Source organism: Opisthocomus hoazin, chromosome 4, assembly GCF_030867145.1.
Source record: "Opisthocomus hoazin isolate bOpiHoa1 chromosome 4, bOpiHoa1.hap1, whole genome shotgun sequence".
NCBI classification, from domain to species: Eukaryota; Metazoa; Chordata; class Aves; order Opisthocomiformes; family Opisthocomidae; genus Opisthocomus; species Opisthocomus hoazin.
Genome location: NC_134417.1, coordinates 43,456,326 through 43,467,819, shown reverse-complemented (window position 1 = coordinate 43,467,819; position 11,494 = coordinate 43,456,326). Strand labels below are relative to the sequence as shown.

Here is an 11,494-nt window from a genome sequence, read left to right as displayed (position 1 = left end):
CTGTGGGTACCGCAGTGCAAAACCTGAATGACTTCCAAGAGAGGTGCCTGTAATTCAAGTTCCTGGGCCTGAGGTTTTCCATAACTCTACATCTTGTGTGGAAATAGCATGTGTGTATGAAGCTTCTCACTGGATTTTGCCTGTTGGTGAAGCAACTGGCATAGACTACAGCAGGTACGAGACAGAAAATCAGTTGCAGGATCTTTTCGGTTTGCCACCGAGAATTATTTCTTTCCAGTTGAAGAAATCCCTTCCCCTCTCCAGCACTAATTGTCAGAGATTGCTATAATCTTTTTTAAAGAACAAAGTATGTGGTAAAATATTGTAATATTTTCATTCTACCAGTAAAACACTGAGCACCAGAATTAACCTGTTAAATGATTCATTTGACTTCAGTGGGTTACACTGGCGGATACATTTAGCGCCTATGAACCCTAATTTTTCCTCTTCATCGAACAGTTATTCAACCATTGCAAGTCTCTCGAGTACTATCAATTTTCTGGTAAGCCTGCGACTGTGTCTTTCAGGCTTCCTTAGCTCATATCTTTCCATGTTCAGTCATTTCCTCAGCTCTCGACCTTACAGCTGAAGTCTCCTGCCATTGTGCCTTCTTCTCACATGGGGATTTCGTGATTTACGAAGATGTCCATTAGCCAATGATTTCTTTTGTTTAAGTCCGCATTAGGTAAGTCTGATGTCCTTTACTGTTCCATGTAACTTGAGGAGGCAACTGATACTCTTGTAGCCTCCTGAAATGGTGCTGTGATCCTGTTTTCATTTTGTTGAAGTGTCTGTGGATTTTTTCTGGCTTTCTTAATTTCCACTACATATGGTCCCAAGCCAGTTCAATCTTAATACGTACAAGTAGTTCTCAAACCTTTGTTCTTTTCTAATGAGAAATAGTTGCTCTTCCAGTTCTTCAGTATTTATTGTGGCTTTTTTCAGCATTCTCAGGTTCTTTTAACTGATTTTTCTTTTGCTGCTGCTATTGTTAAATGCCAGTATTTACATGTGAGTGCAATAAATTAGTGTGTTTTCTTCCACTTCTCTGATCCTGCCAGCTCTTCTTGGGAGGCTGTGGGAATATGGTTCTTGCCTCCCTTCTGCCATCCCAAATTCTTTCAGTTGTGAGTTGTCTTCCTCAGATGTTATCAGCTTCTGCCTGACCCAATGGGATATTTGGGTTTTGTCTCCATTTCTGTTTTTGACAAGGCTTCCGGTATGATGCTGATGCCCAGGAAAGTGTCATTTTGTTGAAGCCACCGTATCTGTGTGACTGACTTGAACGCAGCTTCAGTACCATGTGTCTGCTGGAGATAAAATTCATGTCAGCCTCGTAGTAGTGTTGCTTGTTTGGAGCTGTACAATTACTCTTTTTAATAACGGCTCACATTTCTAGTAACAGGGCTGGTTACTTGGGTAGCTGCTGTCGGTCTCTGATCCTGCGTTGCTACCCACCAGCAAGTCTGTGATAATTCTGAGGGTATTGTTCAGTCACCGCTTATAGGTGGACGGTGAGTGAAGTCCATCTTCTGGCAGATGGCTCGGACAAGCGTGTCCTATGCTTGATCTCTCATTTAGGTGGGGTCCCGTGTGATGGAGAACTGCTAAGATTAAACCGAGTCACAAATGCTGGCGAACTGAAGTGGTTTTTTTGGTTATGTGAAACACAAGACAGCTGGCTGTCAGGACAATCTTTCTTACGTAAAGAACAAAGCTTTGGCAAGGGAAGAGATTCACAGGTTGGAAACCAGTGTATCTGACAGACTGTGCTAAGTAATCTTTTTCAAATTAATACCTGCTCTTACCAATAGTGATTCTTCATGTGCTACTGGCTTCTTACTAATTCATCCTCATAAATTCATTAAAAAAGGAAGAAGGGTGGTAGTGATTTTTCTGCTCGAAGTTTCTTTCTGTTCCCATAAAACAGCATCGCAGGCTCCACAATTCTGTGTCTCAGCAATTCCAGTAGCCAATAAAATCAACTACGAAAAAAAATACTTTCAGAATGATCAGTTCTGGCAAATTCAATGGGAATTCAGATGTCCTGCTGGGCTCTTTCACTCACCGTAGTGTTCTGCAAGCAGACTTTCATTAGTTCTGTTGACAATGCATAAGCCAAAAGCAAATTCAAATTGCTCCATTTTCCAGAGCTTTGCTGCTTTGGAATGCTAAAATATAAATCAAAAAGTTAGTCGGATGCTGTTCTAAATTCACCTGGAAAGCCCATCCCACTATTTTTTCGTACTTGCCAGAATAAGTCTGAGGTAGAATTAAAGGTGGGTCTCCTCAAGACAAGCTATTCCTCTGAAAATCCTGTAGCGTATCCTGCTTTACACAGCTTTTTCTCAATGCACTCTCGTAATTAATTTCCACCATATATCTCCACAGCCTTCACAGTGGTCTATATTGATAACGAAGGCAGACCTAGAAAATCATTCCATTTCTAGAGAGTCTTCATGAAAAATGGTTTAAATAGCATGCAAATTTTACAGCTCTGAAAACGGAGTTGCGATTAGACAAAGATTTGTTGGATTATAAAAGTACAAGTGTTTATTATGGCTGATACTGAGAATAAACAGTTGCCTGCATATGCCAGCTACTATGGAAATATGTTTTTAAGTTCTAATGTGAGCTGTAAACTAAAGCTACTTCAGTTAAAAAAATTCAATACTTAAACTGTGGGGAGAAGTAGTCTGCCAGAGAAAACATTCCCATTTAATAATGTTTGAACATAGAGCTGTGATGCAGTTTGTAGCAAGGCAGTGAGAAAAACCCACAACTAATCCTTCATTGCAGCTGTCTGAACTTTTGGTTGTCTGCCATACTTTAAACAGCGACTTCTTTTTTCTGGTGACTCAAGACCTGAATGACCTAGTGTGGAGAGTTTAAGCTATATACAAAAAAGAAGTGAAGTAAGAAATAGCCAAAGCAAGTTGGGTTGCATGCCCCAGCAAATCAGAGTTTTGTACCTTAAGTCCTCTTCAGTGCCTAGGAAAAAGATATTAAAATAAATAGATACCTTTTAATTTATTTATTTTTGGCAAGGAAATATTCAGCGGTTTAGACACCCATCTCTCCTCCCTCCCCTCTTCTCTCTCCTTAGAGTACCAAGGATACACGGAAACTAAATTCAGTAGAGAGTTCTGAATTGTTTAAGTTTATAAATGCTAATCTTTTCTGCATAAAAACTGTCAAAGTTTTCTTTGATTATTTTTAACTTTTTCTTCCCTTTGATGTCCCTTTCGGGTAGGCCTTTCAAGCGGCATGAAGTAACAGATGTGCCTTTTTTCCTGATTAATTCTTTTGCAAGGTAGTGGAACTTCCCTACTTTCAAATGGAAATATGGGGGTCGGAGGTGTAACTTTATGTGAGCACTAACTTTAAAGGAAAAAATCGTGGCTTTCTGCCTTTGCCCCGTTCTCACTATCACTTATCTGACAAGGGATTACACATTTAAGTATTATCCTGAGCTAAGGGTAACCCTGATAGTCTTGCAACTGTCTAATCATTTCTTGTTACAACTAATTTTTAAAATGGTCATTCATGTCTACATATTGTGATCTTTCACAGCTACGTATTGTGTTGTATCTTTGCATTACAAATGATTTGATATAAAAAAGCCCGTAAATTCTTTTCATTGGAGGAAAAAAAAAAATCAATCTATGCAATCCCCAACGTAATAGCTTTTGAGCCATAGTATGCACTAAGGCAGTGCGACAAAATAGATTGTCATCTAGCTGGCAAATGCAATGACAAGCACAGAAACTGAGGGGATTTCAGCCTGAGAACTTACTGATTACCTAAAAATCCATGATCCTGGTGTTTCTGTGCAAAGGGGAGCAAACACCTTTTTATTGCAAGGGCTTGAACCCCCAAACACTGCCAGTAGCTTCCACGTTACACCTTACAGTGTCACTTCTCAGCCTGCCTGACAGCAAATTGATACAGACGCAGCAGCACATGATCTATATGAAATGGGGGCCCAGTTAATAGGTAGTTGTTAATAAAAGAAAAGAGGGGAAAGGGAGGTCATATCTCAGTCTTCACTGAGAATCAGTGAGCTGATTCTGGCCAGCCTGTTGTAGCACGTGGCTTCCCTACAAGAAGATGAGACATCATTTTACCACAGAGCAACAGATCAATCTCTTAATCACTGGATCTCACCATCAGAAAAGCACTTCTGATATTTCCCCCTTTCCTTTTTTCTTTCCTAATTTCAACACACATTTGGCACTTTCAGCTGAGTTACTCATCCCTCGCTGTATTTTGTCCTTATCATCTTCAGACTATTTGTTGTACTATATTTATTGTTCGCCATCCCTACTGTCTTTAATTAACCAAATTTCACACACAAAAGGAGGTGTAAGTCAAATGTATTATTCACAGGCTGTTTTTCCCCATCTTTTTATTAATTTTCCCAAACTCCCTGAATCATTCCGGTAAAGTGAAAACTGTGAGTACATGATGCTGCAAAAGGGGGTAGATAGTCTTCTGGGCAGAGCTGGGCTGGCAGTCTAAGCTGAACACTTTTCAGCTATTTTTTTTAATATCAAGGTGTCTTCTACAATAATTATCCAAGTGACAGACCTATCTTTTCTCCATAAAGATGGGTGAAAACTGTATGATTTGCACAAGAACACACATAGGCGCTTCCTTTCCCTTTTTTGTAACTTGTTTTTTATTTAAATACCTCCAAAGCAATATGTTAATGTACATTGTTTTCTGGTTCATGAATAACAAGTATTTCTAAGACTCAAATAAGATCCCTGTGCAGTTTGTGTTTGTAATTAGATTTTGAGTCTCATTTTCACATGTACAGTTGCTGAGCCAAGTAGTATGGACTTTTCATTTTGAATGATGCTACACAGAACTGTAACGCATACTGGTACCTTTCAGTTAAACAATACTTTTAATGGATGCGCCTGTGTTTATTTTTCAGTGTATTTCCATGAGATTACAGATGGTATGTTTTAGTTGAGTTAATAGTCTCCGTAAAGTTGCTTAGTGCGAAATCCATTGGTTGTTTTTTTAAAAATGTTACTGCATAAAAAAATAGTTCACAACATAAAATCTAGGTTATTTCATAGTCTAGAATGCATTAAAAGCATAAAGTCATGCATATGTCAGAGAACACAATATTTACAAATCTGTACAGTTTCTGTCCTTATTTATTTATTGTGGCTCTTGCCAGGCGATTAGATTCGATTCTTACCACTCTGAGGTCAAATTATCCAAGATAACATGTAGCCGTCATCTAAAAATGCTTTCCTTTCCTTACCAGCAATGAGACTGATGGCTGTATGCATGACAGACCCAGTTCTGCACTCCATTTCATAAAGTCTACCTTCCACGGAGTTAGAGATGGTTACCACTGTGACTCAAGGCAGAACATGAAAACGGGTGAACTCCACCCAGCCAACTTTTCTTACTCCAGCATTTTGATGTGTTGAACTACTGGTGTATTTCGGCTAAGGCTGTACAATAGAGTGGCAGATGAATTCATTTCTGACCTGCAGATTCTTCACAGTTGCCAATCTTTCTCCTGTTTGTTCAGAAAGGTAAGGAAGAATATTTCATACTCAACATACCAGAACTATGCTAACAGATTCTAGAAAACATCTTCCCCTCTCTCCCTGTTTATTTTCAAAACCACCTGAAAAGGAACATGCAGTTGGAAAAGCCTCTGTATTTTTACACTAACACCCAGTCTACAGGCCAAGTGTTTGCATTTTATCAACTGGATTCAATTTCTTTCTTTCCCAGGTTTGCTTTGTCTTTAAAACTACAATAAGCAGCATACAAAATGGATACCCATCTCCCATGCCCAATGTCTGCCTCAGACATCCTCCAGCTGATGAAAGAGCAGAATGGTGAAAATAAGTTCTTCTACAGAGTTCATATGGCAGAAGTATTATACATGGCCTCAGTTGCCAGAGGTACTACTGGCTGTGAATTAAAATTCAGTATCTTAGTCAGTCAGTATCATGTTCAGAAAAGCAACCGGCTTCAGATAGGATTTCCCTGGAAAGTGCTTCATCACTGTCTGGCTCTGTAATAAGAGGCTATTCATCATAACACCTGGAATCAAAGGTGCCTCTCCTGCTGATACGCAAGAAAGAATGGCACTTACAGTATTCTCTGAATTCCAGGCAGACGTCGTGATTTCTATAAAAAGATTAGTATAAGAATGGCACTTCTTCACTAAGGCTAAAAGAACACCTTCCAGAAAAATAGTGTAATGATCCAACATTTGTGGCTTGTTAAATTCACAACGTTGAAGAAAAGTACTTTAGTAATCATTGCAATACTATCCATTAAAGTACAGTAGCAAATAGTTTTTCTTTTTAAGACACGTCAGGTAATAATTTGTTACGGTGGTTTATCCTGACCAGCTTGGGCAGGTTCTAAAAAAGGAACAAACACTAAATATGTGGTTGCTCCAAAAACATCCTTCTCCCCTTCTTCCCTCCTGCTTTCCCGCTTCCACTGAGAACAGACCAGGAAGGCCTGACCAGCGCTGCCATTACATTATAACCAGGTAACACAGAAATTAATCAATTAATTTATTATTAATAGGAGCAAAATGTAAAAGTGGAACAAATTGTAGATGTACTACCAAGCACATTGTGTCCTGCTGATGTCTCCAAAAGACCCTTGTGATAAAAACGTACAGATACTTCAGCTCTGAAAGGTCAAATATGCTAAACTGTGATTTCAAAAGGATGAAACATTTTCCATCTTCTATGTTCTTTTAGCATTCTTTTTTCTTCTGCTTTCTGCACTGCTGGATTTTAGCATCCATGAGTCACGTGATACTTCTAGCATCAATATGTTTTTCTTCTGATTTCTAGCATCTCTGCCAAAAGACCCCTCCTTAGACTTTCTGCATTTCGATGTGCTGGGAGTGGTAGTGGTGGTAGCAATGATGTCTGGGTTGACACCTTCCATTTAGTTTATAGACAGAATTTTTCTGCTGCCGTTTTTTGAAAAACCACACAGCCAGGACAGCTGCAACCAGTAAGAAGCAGAGAAGAATCACAATTACTGCTATGATAGCACCTTTACTTGACTTGGGACAATCCTCTCCTTCGCATGGCTCAGAAGTGGGGACGGGCTTTTCTCCAAGGCCCTGGGTGAGATTTTCTTGCTTGGCTAATTCCTGGGACGACATGTCAGTAATGATATCTGGAGCTGGTGCAGTGGTTGCTACATGTGCTGGGTAGGCAGTTGTTTCTTTTGGTTCTGCATATGGAGTGTGATCAGAAGGGCTGACCATCATAGAGGTTTCTGACATGGACGTTTTTAAGCTGGTTATGTCAAACAGCATCTTTGTACCGGGCTCCTGAGTCACAGTTTCTAGAGATGTAGTTGGGTGGTCCCATGCGGCATCATCATAACCTCTGCTCACACTTAAGTTCTCCAGACCACTCACTGATGTAAGTGGTACCAGTGTCTCTTTGGACTCTTCATCATCTGTCCTCAATGTTGCTGCCACAACCTGTGTTAAACCTTCCTCTGGAGCTGGGCTACCATTGCCTGATTTTCTTACTTCAACATGATTCGGCTGGTCAGTTGTGAGGATGACATCATCTTCTGTTCCCATCGATCCATCAACTTTATCCCCCTCCTCTTCATCATCCTCTACCACTTCTTGTGTTACTGGATAGCCATCTAACCATGACTCATCAGTAATGGCAACTGCATCTATGTCTGCCTTTGTATCGTTAGTTGTAAGAATGGGTCCAATGGGGAAATCCTCACTGTCGTAAAACATTTTGGCACCAGGTTCATCATAGCCTGTCTTCACTCCAATGTGGTTATCACCTTCAGAAAACTGTGCTTTAGTGGAATCACTGGTCTCTTTCTCTGATTCAGGCTCACTGAAAGCCTGTGATGGAAACCAGAACAAGTTTTTTTGGCTTAGGAGTGACACAGGGGACTCAGTTGGTGCCCTGCTTCCTTTTTCAGAAGTGTCTGTGTCCTGAGTAACACCTTTGGTACTTCCAGTTCTTCCTTCCTCTGAACTTTTACTGAAGGAAAGCTGTTCTTGCTCCTGCTCGATTTCCTCTTTGCCATTGACTTGTTCATTCTCAACAATAGGTATTGATCTGTCATCAGGAAAATTATCTTCATAGTCAATGTGTGCCTCAGTTTCATCTAGAAAAGTAAAAAAAAAAAAAAAAGAAGCCAACATTTAATTTCTCCAGAAAAGCGCTGGGCTCCTTTGTTGCAAGAAACCAAGAAGAAAGATACAATGAGAAGTGACTTTTTGACAGTCTTTTTCATTCAGTGTTATTGTTTATCCGAAAAGGGGATGGTCCACCATAGGCTGATAGTCAATATCAAGTTTAAAAAAAATCAGGATAGGTGTCAATGCTAACCACTAATAGCTTATCTTTCCAGATTTAAAAACATATATAAATAACTTACTGTCTGCAGTTAGAGGACTTACTTCAATTACTTATGGTTTTCACAAACCTTCACTCTGCTTAACATGATTCTTTTCGCCAGACTGGAGGAAAATTTTTCGCTATATTCAAGCAAGAAATGGGTGCGGAGAGGAATGTACAGCAAAAAGTAATCAATTACTAATTGTACTGTAAAAAAAAAAAAACAGCCCTACAAGTTTTGCAGCAACTTCATCCCTTTTGAGCCAGCTGATTCTGAAGGATTATATTCAGTACCTTATGTTCAATTTTTTATCATTACAGTATTTTTCTTCAATTACCTTGGTGCTGCAGTGATATGACACCTGGGGCCAGGTGAGCTGAATGATATTTCTTATTCCATGAGAGCTCCTCAGAGCTGCCCAAGGAAGGCACACCCCACCCCCCCCATCCCCCCCCGCAAAGTTGACACTGAGTTCTGGCCATCTTCATCTGAAGAAAGCAAGATGCACCCATGACTGCAAGGACAGAAAACTCTGCCTCCAACACTTAAAGCCTAACACCTAGGTATCAAGGTAATACCATCTGTAATCAACTCTTGGGCTTCCAATTTTTGAGAAACTAAATGTTACCAAAAAGAAAAGAGAAAAAAAACCCAAACAAAACAAAACCATCCAAAAAACCCCTGAATGCAACAGAGGGGCGTATTCATCACAAAAGAAATACTCCCTGTGCTTCAACAGACCTACCACTCACAGCAAAATTGACTCAAAGCATGAAAATAAATGCTTGAATTTGAATGAAATAATGCATTGTAATTTATTTCTTCCACTCTTCTAAAACCTTAGTTCAGTGAAAAATTTTCCAAACTAGACAGGGTGGTTGATTTTCAGTTCACACAAGTTTTACTCCATAGAAAGTTCATGTAATTGCTGAGATTTATGCTGGCATTAAAAGTCCTAGAAAATAGTGCCTTGGGATATGGAAAATAAAACAAACTGAATCATGGTGAGAATTTTTCTTTTTAAGAGAGTGTTTAGTCTTTCACGAAGACAGTGAAGCAATAGACCTGGCATGACATGGGAAACAAGAAATTAATAGGAGAAGCTGTATTACAAATCAACGCATTCATAAAGCCTTATCTTTTTTTGCCTTTTTACACTCAACCAACTTGGAATCACATTTTCATCTGGGGCCCACATCAATTTCCAAATGAGTCACATTCTCCTTGGAGACTGCTTCCCAGACTTCTGGCAGAGCCATATTTGGTCTACTCTTAAGAAAGATTAGAAATATTGTCAAAACAGTCTGACCAAAAACACTTAGTGGTGATACAGCTCACACCAGCTTACTTTTTGCCAGAAGAGCTTAAGCCAGCTGCCAGAACAGAATGAGTATTAGCAAAAGGTATTTTTCTTGGAACAGCATCCGAGTCTACCATAAACCAAAGCAGTTTAGCTGAGGAAACCGAAATGTGCAACATAGCCTGTGGAGAGTTAATACCTCTGTGAAAGCTATCATGCTGAAGAACTGGATGTTCTCAGCAGGTCCCCTCATCTCACTGCGAGGGTGTAGGGTGTAGGGTGAAACCTGCGCATGATACAACAGCACCAACAACTCCCTCCTGATCCTGGTGTCCTCATCTGCTTGTGTCCTCCTCTAGATCCTCTCCATCTGCTCCAAAGCGAAAAAAACTTACGTCCGGTGCAAAGACAACTTAACAGAGAGGAGAATCCAGATCTCAGAGTGGAAAGCTTCCTGGTAGGACTCTCACTTTTCTAATTCATCCTAAAACCTTTTCCAACAGTATTTCAGACTTTTGTTAACGATTGGAGGGTACCTCTGAATACCAAAGCATTTTAACAACATGTTTCTAAAGCTCTGTGTGGCACTGGCCATCGCTGCATAGCACTTACAATAGCCATCGAATGCTGGTCTCACTTTGTCCCTTGTTTTGCCTTCACTTCAGAATTTTTCTACCTCGCGCTCTCTTTGCATGGAAATGGTGCCTCAAGCCATTTTATCCTCTTACCATCCAGACTCCTGCTAAATGCTGACATCTGCATGCCTCCTTCACTAAAGTCCAGTGTCTCTCAGGAGAGCCTGTAGGTGTCTATTGGATATACGTGAACTGGAACATCATAATGTGAGAACTCACCAACTGCAATGGTCATTGTTTTCTTTTTTGAGATGAATCATCACACCAGTCTGTCTTCTCCTGTATGTCTCCTGTACCTCTATTTTTGCTACTCATTTACTTTTCAGACTACAGTAATCCAACAGAGGATCAAATACTGATTTTTACGTTATGGTGTTCTAGTGCACACACACGCACCCGTGAACGAAAACTACAGTCATATGCTTGTGTTGTTTCCTCCAGACCTATTCTTTGGTTAGCAATATGAATGGGGAGCCAGTATTCATCTTATTGACCAGTATGGATCACTGGTGAATGCTTCTCAACTGTAGCAATACACTTCCCATATAATTTGAAGCTCTTCCCCCTTAGTGCCTCTCCTGCTGGGTACTTTCAGCCCTTGATGAAAAAGTCCTGTGGAGGCACATCAGGCGAGAGCATGTGCTTTTAGGAAAATACGGGTACCCAGTCTATCAGAACATATTAAGTGTTTGTTGAACGATCAATCAAGTCTCCATCAAACCTGCTGTCTTTGGGCCTGATCCTGCATGTATAGAAATGAATTAGTGCTTTCTTAATGCTCAGCCGAGGAAAGAAAAAGCCCATTGTAGTCTAAAGATTGGAGCTCATTATGCGCTGCTCGTCACTGCATAAGGGAGTCTTGTTCCTTCTGACAATCAGATTGTGGCCCAAGTTGTAAAGCTGCTATAATGTATTTTCATATGCAATCTCCTATATTTGTATAGTTTATAGCAAAGACTATCAACATAACTAATGTTAGCTTATGGGATGCCAGAATGAAAGCAACTATTGAGCTCTCTAACCATCAAAGGAAATCAAGACCCCCTTACTCTCAAGCTTTGAATTATACGATACTGAATCGACTTACACACTAATAATACTCTATTCTTTCTTCTGGGCCTCAGACCTTCTAGTGGGACTTGGACTTGATATTTAAGTGAGTTTG

The 11,494-nt window shown here is 40.0% G+C and overlaps 1 protein-coding gene across 1 annotated transcript in view; it reads right to left on the bottom strand.

The window, feature by feature from the left end:
- Positions 1-6,877: 6,877 nt before the first annotated feature.
- Positions 6,878-11,494, bottom strand: part of SUSD5 (sushi domain containing 5) — a 41,647-nt gene continuing 37,030 nt past the window's right edge. The window contains exon 5 of the mRNA XM_009933664.2: positions 6,878-8,160. Coding sequence (XP_009931966.2) covers positions 6,878-8,160 — 1,283 coding nt within the window. The remainder of the gene's footprint in view (positions 8,161-11,494) is intronic.